Here is a 20198-nt window from a genome sequence, read left to right on the forward strand (position 1 = left end):
ACTATGTATGCGGATGCCCCATTAACACACACCTATTGGGAGTGTAGCAACTGTAGCATTGGTCTCTACTAGACTAACTTCCCTGAGTGTGTTCCGCTATCCTTTTATTTAATACTCATCTAAAAGACACATACAAGTTGCTATACATATCTAGTATGAGAATGCCAGTGGGTATGGCCACTGCACCGCCTTTGTGTAGGTTGCACAAAGAATGATGAATCCGGCATACCTTGTCTTTTCCCGTCTTATTTAGGACTATGAAGTAGCAAACTCCATAATTCATATGGAGGCCCCTTTAAAAGACAACACTGGTTAGGAACTTAACACTTGTGGTATCTGTTTCTGCTATACAAATATCTTTGATAACGCTCCGCTAACCATTACCTAACCTGCATCATAATTCCCAGTTGCCTTTAATTTATCACAGACTCGGTTTTAATTCATTTCACACATACACACCCTGATGGGTCTCTTTACGTCCTTGCCGACACCCTTACGTGATGACAGGACTTGCTCCAATGAGCGGTCACCACGCATACCAACACATCCTGGTTACGTGTTGCTAGAGAAGCCTTTTTACTCGAGCATCCGCGAGGGCTCCTCTTGTTGGGAGACGGCGTCTCGGCTGGTCAATACGAGCCTCGCCTTACTACCATTTTGGGATAGCGTCTGGGCTCCAGCACTTTTACTGGTAAAATAAGACTACAAAATCACACTGATTGGCTAAATCGATTGGCTATATTGTTGAGCTGGTTCATTAACCGGCAGGTTCTTTGACTTGCCATTAGGACCGCAGCTTTACTGTAAATCACCTAGAAGCTGGGACATAAGAACTAAGAGGGACTTTGGCCCTTCTCGACCTATACACAAAGGGGGAACCTAGCATATCCTGACTATCAGGTAGGACTCATTACTTATGGGTACACAGAATGCACAATTGTATAGGGTTGGGACTGCGCACTCATGGTCCATAAACACCTTCTGAATATATGCATCATCGTTTTTATACAGGATGACATACATATGAGGACTTGAACAGGCTCACTAGCCATGTGGATCTGTCCTGAACAGACTAACAATAAGATGAGAAATCTTTGCCACAAGACTGCAGACAGTCAGGTATGTTGACCAGTCCCAGCATCTACCTTATGTTACATATGTCCCATATCACATATTTACCGAAAAGGACACCTCTAATGTTTCAGATCCTCCCCATCCAGAAGGTTAAGTTCGATACACTCTAAGAGGCACCTACAAGATTCCCAATGTTGTGCGACCCGCTAGGATCTCCATTTTGGCACTCACGGCAGGTACGTACGATCCAAACTAATAAGAGGATATTAAGAAATGACATTGTGAGATTTCAACTCACTTACTCCGTTTCTGTTGTTCATTTACAGTGAATATGAACACTCCTTAAGAAAATATCAATTGGACTAATATAATATCCAGCTCCTGAAGAAGGGATAACAAATCCCAAAACGCGTTGAGCTCTTGATTTTATGAATTCTTTAGTTCTGATTGTGTTTGTTTTTCCAAATTTTCTCAATTTGTTGTCCCTTTGAATTTTGATGAAATCATGTACTACCAGTCACTGCACTGTACAATATGAGATGAATATTGTCCATCTATACTGATGTGATATGAAGCATATTTTGAATGTAATTTCAAGAATCTAATACTTTGAATATTTTACTATTGGATCATTGACAAATTAAGCGAGACACCCCACCGTGTTCTCATCATTATACTGAGTCGAGACATGCTTTGAAATTTTGTTTGTGCATGGGACGCGAGTGTTCTACAGCCCGTGGACACCGTTCCTTTTTTGTTCCAATGTTGTTTTTTAACAGGATATTACTGCAAGAAACAGATGCAAGGATGTACCTATTGCTTATAAATCAAGTGGCTAAAGCCCCGCTTGGGGAAGACATTTAGGAGCTCATTAACTGCTATAATTAAAGACTAAGAAAGAACACTAGCACAACCTAAACAGCACAGTACTTTTCTCAAATACAGAATTGGTCTCAAACTAATGATGATGATGCACCTTGGGATATTTACTTAATTAAAACCCGTTCCAGGACTTCTTTAAGCAGGAATGAAATCGCCACTTCTTACAGGTGCTATAGAAATGATGGTATGCAGTAATCAAATACAGCGGACAGGCTGTGTATGGGGCAGAGGCAAATGATGACTTGCTGCCGGGACATCAACATTGATATCAGTGTCCACCCATAGTTAGTGCCCCCTCTTTTAACTGGTGTCAATGGCTCAGCCCCAGAGTGCCTTCTTCACTGCCGTTTATTCCATTTGGCTGGCATGCCTTTCCACAGCCTGTAGTCTAGCCTCCGTGTGATACTCTGTATGTTTCATAAAGATTGACTTTTCTGTGGTTATTACCCGTGGCACCCTGAGTGTCTCAGAGGTTCATATGATTTGGGGTATTAGGATTAAATCAAATATTTTGTTATTATTTTTTGTCAAACAAGGCAAGTGAATTTCTTTACTAAGTTCCAGTGACAAGGTATATACATCAGGTAAGTCCAAGGGTAACTAAGTAGGAAGGTACACTGGAGCCATCCACCGGCCTCCTCTCTCACAGGCTGCTTCACTCCAACTAACATTCATGGAGCTTGCAGGGAAACACATACCACAACATTCCACAGGCATAACATTCCATCAGGCAGTCTCTCATGCAAGCATTCATGCAGGACCAAGGCAGGGAACACAAGACAAAACAATGCTTCATAAAAGAGCTTGTATGTTCTAGTTAGAAAATCGCGGAAAAAATGCAGTGATTTGACCCGGTAAAGGTGTACCCCATTCTACCATTTAAGGGGAGCGGGGGTTGCAGAGGTGTCCCTCGCTCCTCTTAAATGGTATAATGGGTCTGGGGGTTGCGGGGGTGTCCCCTGCATCCATTACATGGATTGTGGTGGCAAAACCACAGCCTTTTGCTGTGATTTTTTGTGTAAACAGCTATTTTTGCCGCGATTTTAACACATGGAACCAAAATTATGCCGTTTATGTAATAGACCTTTAAAGAATTCTATAGTATGCCCTTAATGTACACTTTCTAAAACGTGCCTGCCAATATTAGAGGAAATTCCTGCAGGATTCATGGGAACCGTCAACCTAAAAGTGGAATGAAATTACAGTATTTCCGCAAAGTACAGTCTTTGCGGTTGGTTGGGGTGGAGTCCTTTGACTGATCATCCAATTTGCTTTTTGGCAAATCATAGGAAATCAAGCTTATTGAAGCAAAATAAATAATGGTTTATCATTTTCAGTTCAAAATAGTCACAGCATGGACCAACAGTTATGGGCTCCTCTTCCTGGTCCAAATCCATTTTGTATATCAAGTTTTTGTCTGGTACTTTTAACTGCTTCTCTCATTAGGTTGTGGTTTCCCATTAGGCCCACATCTGGTTTAAAGAAAAGGCGTAGCACAACGTTTTCAAGTTAAATGGTACAAGAAATGGGTCAACTTTAAAGGTTAAACAGCAAACCTTCAGTGGGACACATACCTTAAGTTGCAAATCTCATAAAAGAAGTTATACTACGACTTCGTAAAAAACAAACCTCGCCGTCTTTTATTGACGTAGCAGATGCCTTTTTTAGGGTTTCAATGGGCTGGTTGTTGTACAACGTCTTCCTTCCACCAACCATGTTCCCTAAGAACTCCACCTGGTAGAGCTTTCCATACTCATGTGCTGGCCGTGGGTCATTCACCAGGCAGATCTGCAGGGACCAAAAAAAAAAAAGGACATTTTTGAAATATGTTCGTTGCTTTCAAGAGTTAAAACGTGGGAGTTAACAGTATAAAGCAGTAGGTTTAAGTACATCATCAATGGAAGTTGAATTTGTTGGAATATTTATAAGGGACACATTGCTTACCAGTAACAATGTTTTTTGCAGCTTAGTTGTTAAAATGAACCAGTAATTGGAATTATGCAATTACATGCTACGCAATTTAACCTCTGGTCAGTGAACTCAATTTTGTTTTCATCTATGTGGGTTTATAATAACTTTAGATTGAAAAAACTACATATTTATTCGCATTGGTTGAGCATAGAACATACTATTTACTGAGCTAGATCTCGTCCATATTTCTGAAAATAACTATAAACATCCCATCTATGTTTCGTGGTTATCATGGGCAATGACAGACATGACACTGATTAAATGTGCTTATAAAAGTGTTTGGTATTCTGTGAAGGAGGGGGTTGGACCAACCGACTTTAGAAGCTAGGGCAGACTCTTTAATAAGGATGTACCCAGGTTCCTAAAGCAAAAAAGTGTCAGGGATGGGACAACACAAAGTGGGCTTTTCTCCAGGTGTTCAACCTCTCCATTGAGGAGTATAAAAATCTAAGTTCTTAACATCCTCTTAAAAAAGTCAACCCCACTCTAAGATAATGCCCAAAAGATGAGCCCAACAAAGTTGTAACCATTCGCCAGGCTCCATGCACCTCCCTGGATTCATCAGCATTCACTTGTAGTCCCTTCCTGTCCGTGGTTTCTCAGCAACTACTGTAGGTCTCTACCTGACCTCTCAAAGACAATGGGTATTTCGCCCCCTTCATTCATGGCCAGACAGAAGATGGTTCTACCCTTCTGTCACATGTTTTTTCCTCAGGTCGCTCTGTATGGCGACCTTGTCCTGGGTGCCAGATTTTCACCAGTGGCCCTGATAATGAAGTTTTTGTCCTCAGCTTGACAGTTTTCCACTGGACTGGCATTAGCAAGCTAAAATGGTGTCCCCCTATGGTGGAATCCACATGTATCGAGGGAGTCTGGATCCGTTTGTTGGCTTCATCTGAGGCTTCAGCCTGTTTTCTCACTTTCCAATGTGAAAGGGGCAAGGACTTTACCCTTGGGGGGTAGTGGGGGGAAGAGATGGCTCCCAATCTTGGGTAGGCGTCCTAATCGAGTGTTATGTCAGAGCTGGTCCTACCATAAAGTCTGAGTGAGGAGTTGGTAGGGTACCAGTCCATGAACCCCCCCAAATGTGCAGGACATACCTGTGACATTGGAACTACAGTCAGTTGCACCATGCCTTGCAGCGTTTTATATTGCCTACGTTTTCTTTCTTACAGAACCACCAGTTCCAGATTGCAGTTGATTTCCAGCCAGAACCTTCAGGAGCCGAAGCGCCAAACGAGAGTCTTGCCTCTTTGATAACCTGTGAATCACCAGCAATGGCAGAGACCTGACAAAATAGAAAGAGGGCAATGCGAGTGGCTGGGAGAGGGGGAATGTGGGGGCACGGCCCCAGAAATGCAGTAAAAGATCCAAAGGGGGAAAACGGGCCATTTTCTTTCTTTTTTTAACATGAAGTGGACATTGGGACTTGACCCCCTGGAAAAAGGGAAGTAACAGATTGAAGACAAGAACCAATGGGAGGGGAGGAAGCGATCAGGTCAGAAACTCTGGGTATAAAAAGACTTGCACGGCCACAAATGGAGGAAGGGAGTTTGGGTGACGGAGGGGACCAAAAGACAAAGCGGAAAACAGTGGCGTGCTGTGTGTGACATTTTGGAGATTGCGGAACAGAGTACTGGTGAGGTATTGTTTGGGAAGGAAAATAGTACTAAGTGTGAGAGTGAGGGTGACTGCATTGAGAGTGAATGTAGGACCGGGTGAGAGAGGAGCAGAAGGTAGGAGAGAGAGCAGGAGGAAGATTATGAGATTGGTTCAGAGTGAGTGAAAGGGAGCTAGTGGCCGTGAGGTCGAAAAAAAGGAGAACAGTGTAGATGGTGGCGGTTGGAGAACAGGAGGGAGTCGAGTGAGACATCTGAGGGGCAGATAGGGAGAGTGGTGAAAAGGGGAAGAACAAAGTTAGTTGAGAGAGAGAGAGAGAATAGGTGGAAACAGGAAGACAGAGTGAGAAGAAGGGGAGACAATAGGAACAGAGGAGAGATGGAAAGAAGGAATTGCAGGAGAATGAAAGAACTGTGAGAGAGCCGGGTGCACAGAGATGGTGGGAGAAAAAAAAGGACACCTGGTCAATCATTACCTCTGGGAGAGTATTGGAGTAGCTTGCCATTAGAAATTCCTGAAGGGAAGGCTGAAGGCTTTACCCCCCCGTCCCCCTCACTTGGACAACAGATTTGTAATAGACAGTGGTGACTTAAGAAGTGTGGGTTAGGGTGGAGTGAGCCCACTGGAGGTCAAGGCTGGACCAGGGAAATTTCCCTAGTCTGGCTCTCCTGCAAATCCATCAGTGACAAACATCACAATGTGATAATTAAAAAAACTGACAATACTTATGCCAATTGTGGAGTTCTTGAGGCCATCAGTGGTACCAGCTTCTCTTAGTCTGGGCTGCTCGGTTTAAATACAAGCTAGGCCATGACTGGTCTCTCTGAATGCGTTGTGTGACGTCTTGCAGTTGGCTGGTTTTCTTGTGGCGTTTCAACTGCCTTGTTAGATTATTAGACTTTTAGTATTTTTGGGCCGTCATTTCTTTAAAATGGTGCCAACTGCAACCCTGCACCGACAGTCGGCACCATTTTGGAATCTCCACAGTTCATGTTCGTGGCACAGGATGGGCCTCCTGGGTGGCCGAAGCAAACAAACCTGTCAGCAGCCCAGGTCTGCAGCTTTGTTTTGCACATCTGCAATTCTCCTCCGATTCATGCGGGTTACAAAACACTGGCGAGGGTAACATGCTTTGCATCTGTAATCTGCATTACTCTGTTTTGCCTAAATTGCCATCATACCTTGATACCTTAATAGCTGAATGTTTCTCTGTGCGAAGTGGTTCAAGGATTAAAATGAATGGTATTGAGATTGATACCAAGGTTTTTAGTTGTGGAAACCAAAATGGGACATGAAACTAGAGACATGGTTAAAAGAGTACCCCGAAGCTCAGAGGGGCGCCCAAAAACTAATCTTGGAGGCAAAGCTAGTGGTTATTCATTCAGAGTGAAACTGAAGACATTAGATTACAACTTGGAGCATGTATATCCCAGCTTCCAAACCCAACTGATTAGAGGGCAATAGCTGTCACTTGCAAATGTGAACAAATCTAAAAGAGATCAAAGAGATAAGAAGCTGGACAGAGATTAAAAACAATAGGAGAGCACACAAACATCGGAAAACACGACGATAGGGCTTCTGGGGCAGCGGAGGAAAGGGCAAGCGACTGAGGGACTTTAGCAAGGAACAACAAAAAGCACAGCGAGGCAGAGCCTGTACTGTCACAATTCTCCTTAATTGCTTATGCAAGTGTATGGTCAAGGGTGTTGAAGATTGGAGCATGGTGGAGTAGGATAAGGACCATAACACTTCCAGCATCAGGTGCAAGAGGAGACTGAGAAGTGGAGTATGAAGGGAGAGAGGAAGACGTGATTCAGAGTGAATAGAATAAATATGACCTAAAAAAAAGGAGGCAATAAAGGTCAAGTGAAGCCAAAATGGTGGCAACTGGCCATTTTTTAAGAATAGAGAACAATTCTTTATGGATGTTTAGTGGCTAACAAGGCTCAATAAGTAGAAAGAAAGCTTGCCTGTGTGGATTGCAGTTTTATATACCTCATTTTGGTCCAGTGTCCTTTCATGAGCAAACAGATCCCCTCTTATGTCATGCGAAAGTCAAGAGCTTGACAAATGGGCTTAGTGAGCTTAAGTCTAGGATAGGTCTGAAATTTTCCATCTTTCTTGGAAATAAGGAAGTACAGTGCATTGAATATATACAAACTGATTCCCTTTGCTTCTCTAGAAACTCCTGTATTGCTCTTGTTTTCCTAATATTGACCTCAGAGATGGGCTGCTCTTGTATTTTGTCTGGGTGGGATATGACATTGAACATTTTACAAATGCTATGCATTAGCGGTGACGTAATGTGTAACGCACCCAGGTCTGTGGGGATTTCCTCCCATCAATATGAAACTATGTCACACTCCGCCCCCCCCCCACACTGGGGTCCAGTGGGAGGACACTAACTTTTGGGGATGGGGTTCACACTGAAGTCACACTGAGCTCTGCATCTACCACAAGAAAGGCGTGTTACTCTATACTTTTCTTGCGAGTACTGCTACCAAAAAGAAAATGAGAACTTAAAGGGCAACAGGTATCCTGGCGATTGCTGTCCTGAAGCTTATTTATGACAGGTCTACTCTGATTGAATGTTTTATAGTTATGACATCCCCCACCCCCATTAAAAGCAGACACATGGCATCCAGTCTAGCCACTGTTTCTGCTACCTTACTCAAGATATTTGATGTTATTTGACGCACTTAAAAAATAGCCTGTATATGAGCTTCTTCAGGAAGGATTTTTTTTATAAATGGAGGCATTGCATCCAATTTAGAATAAAAGCATATTAACATATTTAGCCAATATCGAGCCGATATTCAAAATTGAGGGCGAGTTGGTAGTTATTTAGCTCTTGCTTGAAGGTAACTTCTGGTCACTCGTTAATGCTAAATACCTGGACTCTTGCGTGTCAAACCTTAATATTGATCCCTGAAACGGATTTATGTCACCTGTCAGTTTGTGACAAGACGTGGATGCATGTGTACCACATCTTTCTAGGATAGCCATCATGGAGTCTGATTTGGGACATCACCTTCAAACAACTGGTCTTTGTGCTGGTTTGTACTTAATTTCAAAAACTGTCATGATGCTGCTGCATTGAGCATGCTTGAACTCATTTTTGTCGAGTAGGATTGTGGCACCGTTTTGCTGAGGTAGGTTTACACTCTGAAAAAAAACTGTCTTCCTCCTCTGTCAAATGCTAAATTAAAGTTTAAACAGACAGCAGTCTACACAGTTTAATCTGAAAAAGATTCACAAGCAGCAGAAACTGTTACTTGAGACCAGAGCACTTTTTATTTTGTGGTGGAGGGTTGGGGGGGGGTCCTCAATGCCAGATAAAGCAGAGCCCTGAGGATATAGCATTATGTGTAAAGGTACATCTTTAAATAATCAGACCACACAAAAGAATTTTTTACTTGAAAAATGGCATCTAAACAATTAGCATTCAATTGGGAACTTTAGTATTCTTAGCAACAGATCACTGGTCCCTGGGTTATACTGCCCCCAGCCAATGACTGCCCTCTACCTGCCATCTTCAGATTTGGTAGCACGTAAGTGGCAGTAGGACCAAGAGAAGAGCCGCAGAGGGGTAGGCGGGAGGGTTCGCATGTGAATCCATGCCAGACCCATGCTGGAGAACAACAGTTACAGGTAAGTAACTTGTTCCTTCTCCAGCATGGGGTCTGGCATGGATTCACATGCTCATGAATAAAGAATACATAGCAGTACACACACATGCACAACCACGGGAGGTGGCAAGGTTCGACATTAAGCATATCAACATCTCAACATTAAGCATCTCTTAGCTCCTCACCAGGCTCATCTTCAAGCGAACAGGTTGTGGAGCACTGCTTGGCCGACTCTTGACTCCTCCCTGGAATCCCGGTCAAACGAGTAGAATTTCGTGAAGGTGTGCGTCGACCTCCACGTAGCAGCCCTGCAGATGTCCAGCAGGGTACACCAGACAGGAAGGCCGTAGTTGCAGCTATCGCTCTGGTCTAATGGGCTATCGGACAGCCAGGCAACGGTGGGTTTGACAACGGGTGATGCAGCCGGAGAGCCACCTGGAAATGGAAGCCTTGGAAAGGGCCTTCTTTTGGTTCACAGGGCCAAAGTTCACAAACAGCTGTGATGTCTTCCGAAAACACTTTGTGCGCTCCATGTAAAACTTCAGCGTCCTAGCCACATCCAGCGGGTGCAAAGTCCTCTCAGCCAGCGACAAGAAGAACACAGGTAACACCAAGGGCTCGTTGAGATGGAACCCGACGGCACCATGGGCATGAAAGAGGGGTGCGTCCGCAGTACCACCCTTGTCTTGTGGAATGTTAAGTAAGGTGGTTTACAAGAGGGCCTGGATCTCTCCCACTCGTGCAGAGGTGATGACCACAAGAAACGCTGTCTTCCACGATAAAAACTTCAGCGCCGCTGAATGCATAGGCTCGAACAGTGGATCCATGAACCTAGTCAACACCACGCTGAGCTCACACGCCGGGGCCGGAGCCTTCACCGGCGGGAACGAATGGAAAATTCCTTTAATGAATTACTCGACCAGACGGTATGACCACAACGATGACCGCCCTGGAGTTCTGGTGTAGCGGGAGATAGCCGCCAGATGAAGCTTGAGGGACGCATGAGTCAACCCCGCCTTGGCCAGCGACAGCAAATACGGCAGAACCTACGGGGCCGTAAGCTGTAGAGGGTCGAGTTTCTGTGCACGGAACCAGACGGCAAGCCTCCTCCACTTATGGCCATAGCTTTTCAGCGTAGACAAAGCCCTAACCTTGGCAAGCACCTCCTTGCAGTCCGCCGGGAGATCGTATCCACCAAACTCTAGCGCTGCAGGAGCCAGGCCTGCAAGTTCAGCGACCCTGGGTAGTGGTGCAGAATTGTGCCTCCCTTCCCTGGCGAGAAGATCTGCGTCCGCCGGAAGCTTAACTGGAGGGGATGCGGACATGTCCAGAAGGTCCGGGTACCATATCGGTGTCGGCCACGCCGGTGCAACGAGGATCATCCTGCACCGGGACCATCTGAGTTGACTGATGAGTCGCAGAAGCAACGGGGGAAAAGCATAGAGGAACAGGCCGTCACAGGGGAAGGAGAATGCGTCCCCCATGCTCCCCGGTTGGGGAAACCTGTTGGCGAACCTCCGGCACATGGTGTTCGTCGCTGTCGCAACAGATCAATCCGGGGATTGCCCCATCGTCGAAACAGTAGGTCCACCTGATCCTGCCGAAGCTCCCACTCGTGGCAAGAGAGCAGCTCCCTGCTGAGTCGGTGACAGTGTTCTTCACTCCTGCCAGATGAAAGGGTACCAGGAACATCCTCTGGGCGACAGCCCTGTGCCATAGATCCTGGGCTTCCCTGGAGAGAGCCGGGGATCTGGTGCCCCCCGCTTCCGAATGTAGAACATTGTGGTGGTTTTGTCGGTGAAGACCCGCACCACCCGAGGGACAGAAGGAATGATTTGAGGGCCCAAACACGGCCCTGAGCACCAGGACGTTGATGTGTAACAACTTCTCCTCCGGGAGCCAAAGGCCTCTTGCGTGGAGATTTCCGGTGTGCGCGTCCCATCCCTCCAGGGAGGCGTCCGTCATCACCGTCTGCTGATGTGCTGGGATCTGAAAGTCCGTGCCCGCCGCAAGATGCGCATGGACGCCCCACCACCGAATCGCCCGGCGGAATGTCTCGTCGAGGGTGATCTTGTCCTCGAAGCTTCCCAATACCTGGATCCAACAGGCGTCGAGGAACTCTTGCAACGGCTGCATATGCAGCCTGCACAGCCGAACGAGGTAGATGCAGGACGACATGTGGGATGTATTAACCCACTTACGCTCTGCCCTGCGACATCACTGTATGCCGATGGTGCCAGAATCATCAAAATGGCCGCAAAAGCCCTATGCGCGCCAAAACCTAAGGAAATTGCGCTGTACAAAGCACAAAAAGATGGCTGCCAAATCTACCATGCATGTTGTCAGTGGTGGGACGGAGACCGCACTTCGGATACATGTCATTGGTCTGCCCAACCAGTAAAGATGGAGACTGCATGAAAAGCAGGGCTTACTGAAAGAAATCCGAATTCTTGCATTTTAAATCTTTTCTTGGTTGCTGAAAATACAAAATGTTGGTGCAAACCAACCACAAACATCCAATCTTCTTGTTGGGTGTCACATATTACTGAATTCAAGAATCACTGTGAAATTGCAATATCCTGGAAAGCTGAACTGGTCATCTAAACACCCACAGCAAAAGATGCCTGCCTGCGGGATCTGTCAAAATCTGGGGGCAGTACCAGCGGCGGCCTGAATGGCTGTTTCAAAAGCCTGTTTTAAAACTGTAAACTTGTACCATCAAGATCTAATGTCTAAAATCGAAGTGACCTGTCATCAAGAGTAAACTAGGTTGTAACTATTTAAACTTCGTGGTTTAGAGTCTGGAATCAGTTTTCTAGAGGTTTGTTTTAAAATTGCAAGTTTATTTTAAACAAAGAAAAATGTAACAAAGTGACATTTAAATTCAGTCGTCTCCAAGCCAAAACCCCAAACTTCTTCCTTCACAGGGCCAGCCACCCCCTTCTGCTCTCTAGACCAGGAACTCACATTCAGGTGTTGATTGAGAGGTGAGGAGCACTTGGACTGCTCTGGAAAAGGCATAATAGACTTCCTCTCAGGCAAGGAGATGCTAATCAGGAAGGATCGTAAAAGGCCTCTGCCAGAGGAAGGGGGCGGAGATTGCTTTGGAGCTGCAAGCAGGAGAAGGAGGCGGCGACAGACAACTTTGATTCACAATGGACAGAAAGTACATTCTAAAGAGACTATTAATTTACTGTGGACAATTGTAAAAAAATATGTAAACCCAGGACTTCTAAACCTAAATTTTGGCTGTACACTTTAAGAGGAGCCAGAACACTGTGCTATGTTCTGAGAAGTAACTGTAGAAATTGTGGTTTTATAGCAAATGTATTCATGTCAAAAGTATGGAACTTCACACACTTGTGCCCATATACAATGCGCACAGTTGTATAACATTTTGGGTAAACTAGATATGGTGTTACGGCCCAAAAGGGCAACACAAGATCCTACAAAGATGGGGCTTGGAAGAGCACTTGCTCCACAAAATATGTGATCTAGATATGCTATTGTTTAATATGTATTATACGAAAAGTAGATTTCATGTTCAAAAGGCAAGGGGAGGATTCCCTGACTCGTAAAACCACATCATCATGGTGACACCCCGTTTTCTACTCCAATCAAGGGAGAGGGAAGATTCTAGCCTATAGCCACCCTAGGGGGCGTGCTTAGGATAATCCAGCATACACACCCCTTTATCAAATGCATAAATAGAGACAGATGAGGACTTAGAAACACACACAGATTCACCCACCAACCGATTGCTGGCGGAACACCTTGCAAGAGAACTTGACATATTCCCTGCTCCAGACTCCAGAAACTTTGCAAGCAGAAGGGCCCATTTCCATAGCTGAACCTTTCTCAGCTAGGCCCTCAAATTCCAGAAACCAGAATTGACCCCAGACCTCTAAGGGGAACCAAAGAACAGCCGGGCTGTGCTGTAACTGCTTTCCTGCTAAGAATTATCACCAGAATCCAAAGACCCATCCCAGCTATGCCTTGCTGTGACCAGATAGCTGTGAACCAGAGCCATTGCTGACCCAATCCAGTCCGGTGTGCCCGGAAGAATTTCTGACCAGAATCCCTGATTTTGACAGATCAGAATTCCTGACGGTTCTGTTCAAACCTATATAGTGAGTATCCTTAGTATAGGACTGTCACTAGCCTATGTACTGTCCATAGCAATCCCGATCTAAACCCATCCTCTATTATACTCAGAACTGCATTGTTAGAATATGTTTGAACTGCCTGAACTCTCTATCTCATCCCTATTATCGTCTTCTGCGCTAGTAGTGTTAAACCGATTTATGTGCTGACATAATTCATCTGGAGAGGGCAAGTGTCTCGGCAGTCAAAAACCTGATCCAGAGACGTCCTGGTCTGGTGGCTGTGCTGTCGTGTAGTATTTGCTTCTTCATAGTCCATCCCTAGTGTAAAGAAATCCTGTTTGTCTTTTAAAAGTGCATGCCTGTTTTCCAATTTGCCTCTATCTCAGAAAAACGACCTCCATGTAAACGTCCAATACATTCTTCATATTTCAAGCTAGAAATTAAATTTAAATGTCTGCTTGTACCTAACATCCTAAGCTTTCCAGAGAACCCAAAACCATCTCAAATCCTTATAGTTTTCCCGCTATCGCTATTACCGCGCATGGAAAAGTTTGCCGCAATTTGTTTTAGGTAAAATTCTATAACGTGTAAAACAGCTTTTCATTGCACCCGACCTCCAATTTCAGTTTGCACATTACTTTTGGCCGTCAAATTATTGCTAGCGTTTGTCTGCAACCAGATAAAGCGGCTCCCATTAGAATTTAAACAATTTCTGTGATTTAGCCCATATTTAGTGGTTAGAGGTTTCCAAGAGAGGGGCGTGATATGTGGTACATCGTTCAGAATAAAATAACTTTTAGACACAAATAAATAAGGATTTCAGTTGTGCATTACACGCTAGGCATGGACTTAGGTGAAGTGCCGGATTGAAATCACTTACAATCATGCCGAGCAGTGACTTGATTTACCTCACCCTGGCAACTTCCATCGTCAACAGCCGTTGTACCTTGCCCAGGATGGCCTTAATCCTGTCCTCCATGGCGAAGCCAGGCGCGACAATGTGTTGAGCCTGGACCCCAGAAACAGAGCATCCTGCAATGGCACCAAGCAGGACTTTGCATAGTTTGTCGAGAACCCCAGTTCCGTGAGCAGGCGGATGGTCCTCGCTGTGTGCTCGACAGCGAGTTCCCATGGCTTCGCTTGGATGAGCCAATCGTCCAGGTAGGGGTCGACGTGGATCCCCTGCAGGCGCAGCCGTGCCGCCACCAACGCCAGCCACTTGGTGAAGACCCATGGCGCCGACTTCAACCCGAAGGGAAGGGCTTTGAATTGGACCACAAAGCGTAGAAACTTTCGATGCCCCTTGAGGATGGGGATGTGAAAATAAGTATCCTCCAGGTCCAGCGACGACAGGAAATACCCTCCTTCCAGTTGTCCCAGCACGTGCTAAAGGGAGACCATCCAAAACTTCTGGTACTTGATGTATTTGTTGAGGCGGCGGATTTTAAGACGAATTTCTTAATTCTGACCTGGTGGGCAGATGTTCAGAAGGTCAGCCTAGTTTCTCGGAACAGGGTAACCTCTGGACAAGCCAGACCAATCAAGGTAGCTATGGCAGGCAGTCAAGACTAAGTCTCAGGAGGGGTGAGGGTGACTGAAAGACTTCAATGAGCACACAATGCAAGGACACTTACAAATTACTCACAGAGAGGTGTTGCATCAAAAAATAAACACATGTATTACAAGGCCTTTGTAACTCACACCATAGCAAAAGAATCACAGCAATACCAAGTAAACCAACACAACCAACACAATCAATACAATATATATATATACATATACATATATACACACACACACACACACAAGATTGGGGTCTAAAGGGTTAAATTCACGAAATATGTTGACAACCTAGATGGGAAGAAAACAGGCAGTGCAGGTAGTCTTTAGGCCCCTTTCGACATCAGCAACACACCCAAGAGGCATTCCAAGCCCTAAGAAGAGAGGAGCCTTGTGCTCAAAGATACATGCAATGCAAGTGCATGCGGTTGTTCCAATGGGCAAAACAGGGTCTCCTCAGGGGTCTCTAGCAGATCAGGAAGGTGGATGAGGCGATGAAGAATAAGTTCCCACTATTCAGGGAGGACCTCAACTTGAAGGCAGAGGCAGTTCCAGAGTGCGGGATGGAGTCGCTAGTTTGCTCTAGCAGTGGAAAGGAGAGGGACCCCCCAAAGGCCACTCCTGCGTAATAATGGATGGAGGCAAAAGGGGCCACCGGTGAAGGTTACACACCAGCCCCAGGCGCACTCCGGACCAAAATTCACCAGTCGAGTCCACTTCGGTTGCGGATTCTATCGTGGAAGTATGACGGCTCTGCAGCTTTCAGTTCTTGAGATGCAGCGATTTCTCCGCTCCGCATGGATGAATCGCCCTAGTTTCACTGCAGCAGGCTTCAGGGGCAAGAGGGTCACAAATGCAGCATACCTGCAAAGGCCGTTGCCGTGGCAGGGCAACACGGTAACCGCGTATGCTCCAGTCCTTGTGCACTCGTCTCACTTCAGACCTGGGAATGCCAAGTGTACCAAATTCAGTGTGAGGGTGCCGCGGACACAGGGCTAGCAGTATACTAAGTTTCGAGGGCCTCCTCGAAACGACGGCAGAGACAGAGCAAAGGTCCTGCATAAGCTGGTCAGCCCATTGGTTGGCCCAGGGATTCTTCCGAGAAGGCTTACTTGCAGGCTTTGTTGAAGGTGCCGAGAATAGTTGGTCCCACTATTCTAATGGGTCGAAGCGTCTTTGCAGACCTTCTAGGACGACCCGATGCAGAGGGGTCCCACGGGACGACAGCGGTCTGAGGGTGCCAAACCTTCCAGCGGTTCCTCGACTCGGCTTCTTAGTTTCAGGATACTTGGATCCTATCTTTCGTTCAGTGAGAACTCCAGAGATTGACATGGTATGGGTGTTTTTGGCCTCCTCTTATCCAAAGTTCCCTTTGCGCCAAAACGAAGAGCACCCAATGGGAGATCTGCTCACAAACACACACTCCATACGTGGATCAATCATGGACCACGGTGGTACCAGTCATTCATGGCACTCCAGACTCTCTGGCACCCAGAATGTGTATTGGGGACAGACACCCCAGCCCACATCCTGGAGACACACACACACAAGGCATGTAGAAGCCCGCGACAGCTTGGCGTTTTGCGGGAAACTGCATGTCCAAAAAAGGACTGACCCGTGTCGGCTCGACCTGGGGAAGGCAAAGGGGCAAGATGGCCAAATTACAGGACAAAGAACCTCGTGGCATGGCCATATTGGAGCCAGGCCACCTATTTGTGCCAAACACGGTTAACATGGCAGGAAAAGGCTTATTATGAAAAGATAAGCTGCCACCTGCCCTGTCCATGACATCTGCACATCTCACAAAAAGTCCATCGAGAGTATCTAGGGTCATTGCAATGGACTATGAGACCCAAGTACACTGTACTGTACGATACATTCTGCATTTGTTACATGTTGCAGAAAAGTTGCAGTCAGTCTATGGTGTCTAAACAGCAGCAAAAAGTTTGGGGGTGTCCACATGGAGGGAAAATTACATACAATTATGAAATCTATCCTAATAGCGGAGATCCAGGACGGGCCGCCAACCCCTGGTCTTTTACCTGATGAGGAAGTACTGAGAGTACACTCCGGAGCCCCGGAGCCTCTTCGGGACGAGTTCTATCGTGCCCTTTCTCAGCATCGCTCGTATCTCTAGCAGCAGTTGTCGGACGTGGTTTTCTTGCCTGGCCACTGGTGGAACGTGGGGGACACTTCCTTTGGAACTCCAGGGTGTGTCCATGGGCCAGGGCGTCAGGCACTCAACGGTCGATGGAGATGGACTTCCACACGCCGACGAAGTTCGCCAGCCGGTCTCCCACCGGGGTGCTTGCGTGGGGTCCAGACGTCAGTGCCTGTTCAGTCCTGCTTCACAATGGACTACCCACTTTGGGGGCCTTGGCGATGACTATTTCCTCCGGCTTTGCTGCGGCCCATGTAGGCTTCCTGGGCCGAGAAATGGGATGGTTGACGGTATGACGAGAAGTTGAAACCAAATCCTTTGGAGGCACCATGGGACTTGCCTCGGGAGGCCGAAAGGATGGCCGTCGCTGCTGGAGTGTGCCGAAGGCACCAACCGTCTCGGTGTCTGCCTTGATGGCTTGAAGAGATTCATCCACTGTCTTGCCGAACAAGTTGTCCCCGTCGAAGGGCATGTCCAATACCCTTGTCTGGACGTTTTGACAGAAATTGGTGGCCTTTAGCCAACCACGCCGATGAAGGCAAACGCTGTTGCCCATCTGGCAGAAGCTGGTTTTGGCGATGTCCGTGGCAACTGTGATGGCATAGTCCGATGCAACCTCGCTTTCTTGTAGGATTTCAAGGGCCTCTGCCCTCTTGTCGTCCGGAAGTAGGTCCAGGAGAGGGGCAATTTTAAACCAAAGCTCCCCGTTGTAGCAGGCCACGATGGTGAGAGTGTTGGCCGCCTTAATGGTCGTTGCCGCCGACGGGATGACCCGTCGTATCATGGCGTCTAGCTTCTTTCCCTCGCTGTCTGGTGGGGAAGTGGAAGTCGATGCCGCCGACCCTGCAGATTTCTTCCTGGCCTCCGCTGAGACCACCGAGTCCGGGGACGGCTGAGATGTGAGACACTTCGATGCAGAGTCTGACACCCTGCATTTCTTCTTGTACTGGTCTCTCCTTGCCAGGACGAAGACGGGTTCTTCAGGAGGGACAGTCCTTCGTACCAAATGTCGTCCAACAGCGGGATCAAGAGCATGGTCTTCCTCTTGGCCTCTCGGCGCTGATAAAGGAATCCCTCCTTCTGTTCCTCTGGGTTCAGTTGAAATAGCTCAGAGGCCCTAGCGATCATGGCGCGGAACGAGCCAATCTCGTCGGGTGGAGAAGCCCCGGGTAACGGCGACGGGAGGCCCGTTCTGCCGTCGCCCGTCTCGTCCCTCGGCGGAGGGGATCGAGGTGAAGGCTGGCAGGGTGGAGGTGGGTGGACTCGTCTCCGCTTAGGCGGCGGGTCCCCTGATGGTCCAGGTGCCGCTGGATCTCCTGCTGGAGACATGGGCATCCTTGTCCTCATCTCTGAACACAGGGTGTGCAGAGCTTGTAGGATGTCCGCCGACCAGTCCGTCGGTGGTGGTAGCAGTTGCGACGGGAGCGTCGGGGTGTCCTCCGGTTCCTCACCGTCCTGCCGCCCCTCGTCAGTTCCCTCGTCGCTTTCCACATCTGCCTCGTCGGTGTCCTTCCCATAGGACCTGGCCTCAAATTTCTTGACAAGCACTGTCTTCAGGCCCGAGAGCTCCTCGGAGGAGGAGCTATCCGAGTCTGGCAGGACTACCGGCCCCCCTCCCCCTTCTTCTCGGCCAGGGGCGACGGCCTCAGGGAGATGATTGGCATCGTCTTCACGGGCGTCTTTTCAATGGGCAGGAAAGATGATTTCCCTCCGAGTGGGGGTCGTTTCCACTGGGACGCCACCACTCCCTCAATATATGCCTTAGCCTGCTAAACCTGGGCCTTCACAACCTTGGGCGCGTCTGAGGCCTTCACCGTGGGGGGAGGGCCAAAGCCTCGCTCTCCCTTAGCTTTCTCCATCGGAGTCAACCAGGCCTTCTCCCGAAGCTTACCCTGGTGGTCTGACTTCCTTTTCTTCGCCAAGCCGGAGTGTTGGCTCGTGGTTGACGGCGTCGGCGATGCTGCGCCCAGCCTGGCTGCCGCAGAGCCCGTACCAACCTTATGTTGGGCCCCCGTCGCCAAAGGTCTTAGAAGACCGCTCAGATTTTCTCTTAGGAGAAACATGCTGCCGGGGGCGCACCCGCCACCGGGATCTTCGTCTGCAGCCACTCGGTGAGCGCTTGCGACGGTCCTTCATGGTCCGTGGCACCATGTTCTTGCAGAAGGCACAGGCCTCCTCCAAGTGCGAACAGTCCGAATGTAGGCAATAAAGGGACAGGGAGTGCCCATCGTCCAGGAAGATGTTCCGCAGCCCCCATCCTGGGCAGATCCTGAACAGAGGCGTCGAGTCTCCTTTATCCTCGGCCATGTCCATGCGGTGTAGGCCTCCAAGAATCTTCTGGAATCCTCCAAGAAGAGAACTCTATGGAAAATCACCCTTGAGGGGTGTTGAAAGTTCAAAAAAACGGGTCCCCGTTAGTCGGCTGATGGATCGATGGAACTTAAGGCTCGATTGACCGAAAAATACAGCAAAACATTTAGAAAAATCGCAAAACGCAGTAAAAGCTTGAGAGCTATAGCACGAGGACTCAACACTTGAACGTGCGGTAAAAATCTGAAGATTGCTGCCAGAGAAGGGGCTTAGGTAGAGGGCAGTCTGATCCCATAGACCAGTGATTGGTTATTAGGAGAAAGACCGTTCAGAAACTAAACTGAAACAGATGTTTTCTTTACAGAGGATGCCCAGCCTGACGACAGGGAATATTCATGAGCATGTGAATCCATGCCAGACCACATGCTGGTGAAATAATCTTACACAGTTCAGTGCAAATTCTGTAATAAACTCCACTTGTTCAATATCCGCTGAGGATATGTCTCAAACTTTCGATCGAGTTAAGGCTAGCACATTAGATCCATTTAAGATTATGTCCCCTTTTACAATCAGAAGACGTTCTAACCTTAATATATAGTACTTCGAGTAATTCATGAGGTATTACTACAGACCTCATGACTAAGACGACTGAAATTACTCTAGATAAATCAGGGTTTCTTCTTTGCTCCATTGTAGTAAAGGACAATTTCATACTCTATGATCAATCCGAAGTCTGAAAGAGCAATATACTTAATGTTTCGATTTGGCACATTACTGATAGCAACTGTATCATGTAAGTGGCGCACTGAGGGCTCAGCTCTGTGCCCCCTATGTACAAGTGTGGTTGAGGATCTAGAACGTTGTCTTATGCTGTTCCCAGTCACA

The 20198-nt window shown here is 47.3% G+C and overlaps 1 protein-coding gene across 1 annotated transcript in view; it reads right to left on the bottom strand.

The window, feature by feature from the left end:
• Nucleotides 1–20198, bottom strand: part of BLMH (bleomycin hydrolase) — a 648489-nt gene that overhangs the window by 418617 nt on the left and 209674 nt on the right. The window contains exon 8 of the mRNA XM_069615257.1: nt 3586–3744. Within this exon, the coding sequence (XP_069471358.1) occupies nt 3586–3744 (159 nt within the window). The remainder of the gene's footprint in view (nt 1–3585; nt 3745–20198) is intronic.

Source organism: Ambystoma mexicanum, chromosome 9 (genome assembly GCF_040938575.1).
Source record: "Ambystoma mexicanum isolate Mex_15411 chromosome 9, UKY_AmexF1_1, whole genome shotgun sequence".
NCBI classification, from domain to species: Eukaryota; Metazoa; Chordata; class Amphibia; order Caudata; family Ambystomatidae; genus Ambystoma; species Ambystoma mexicanum.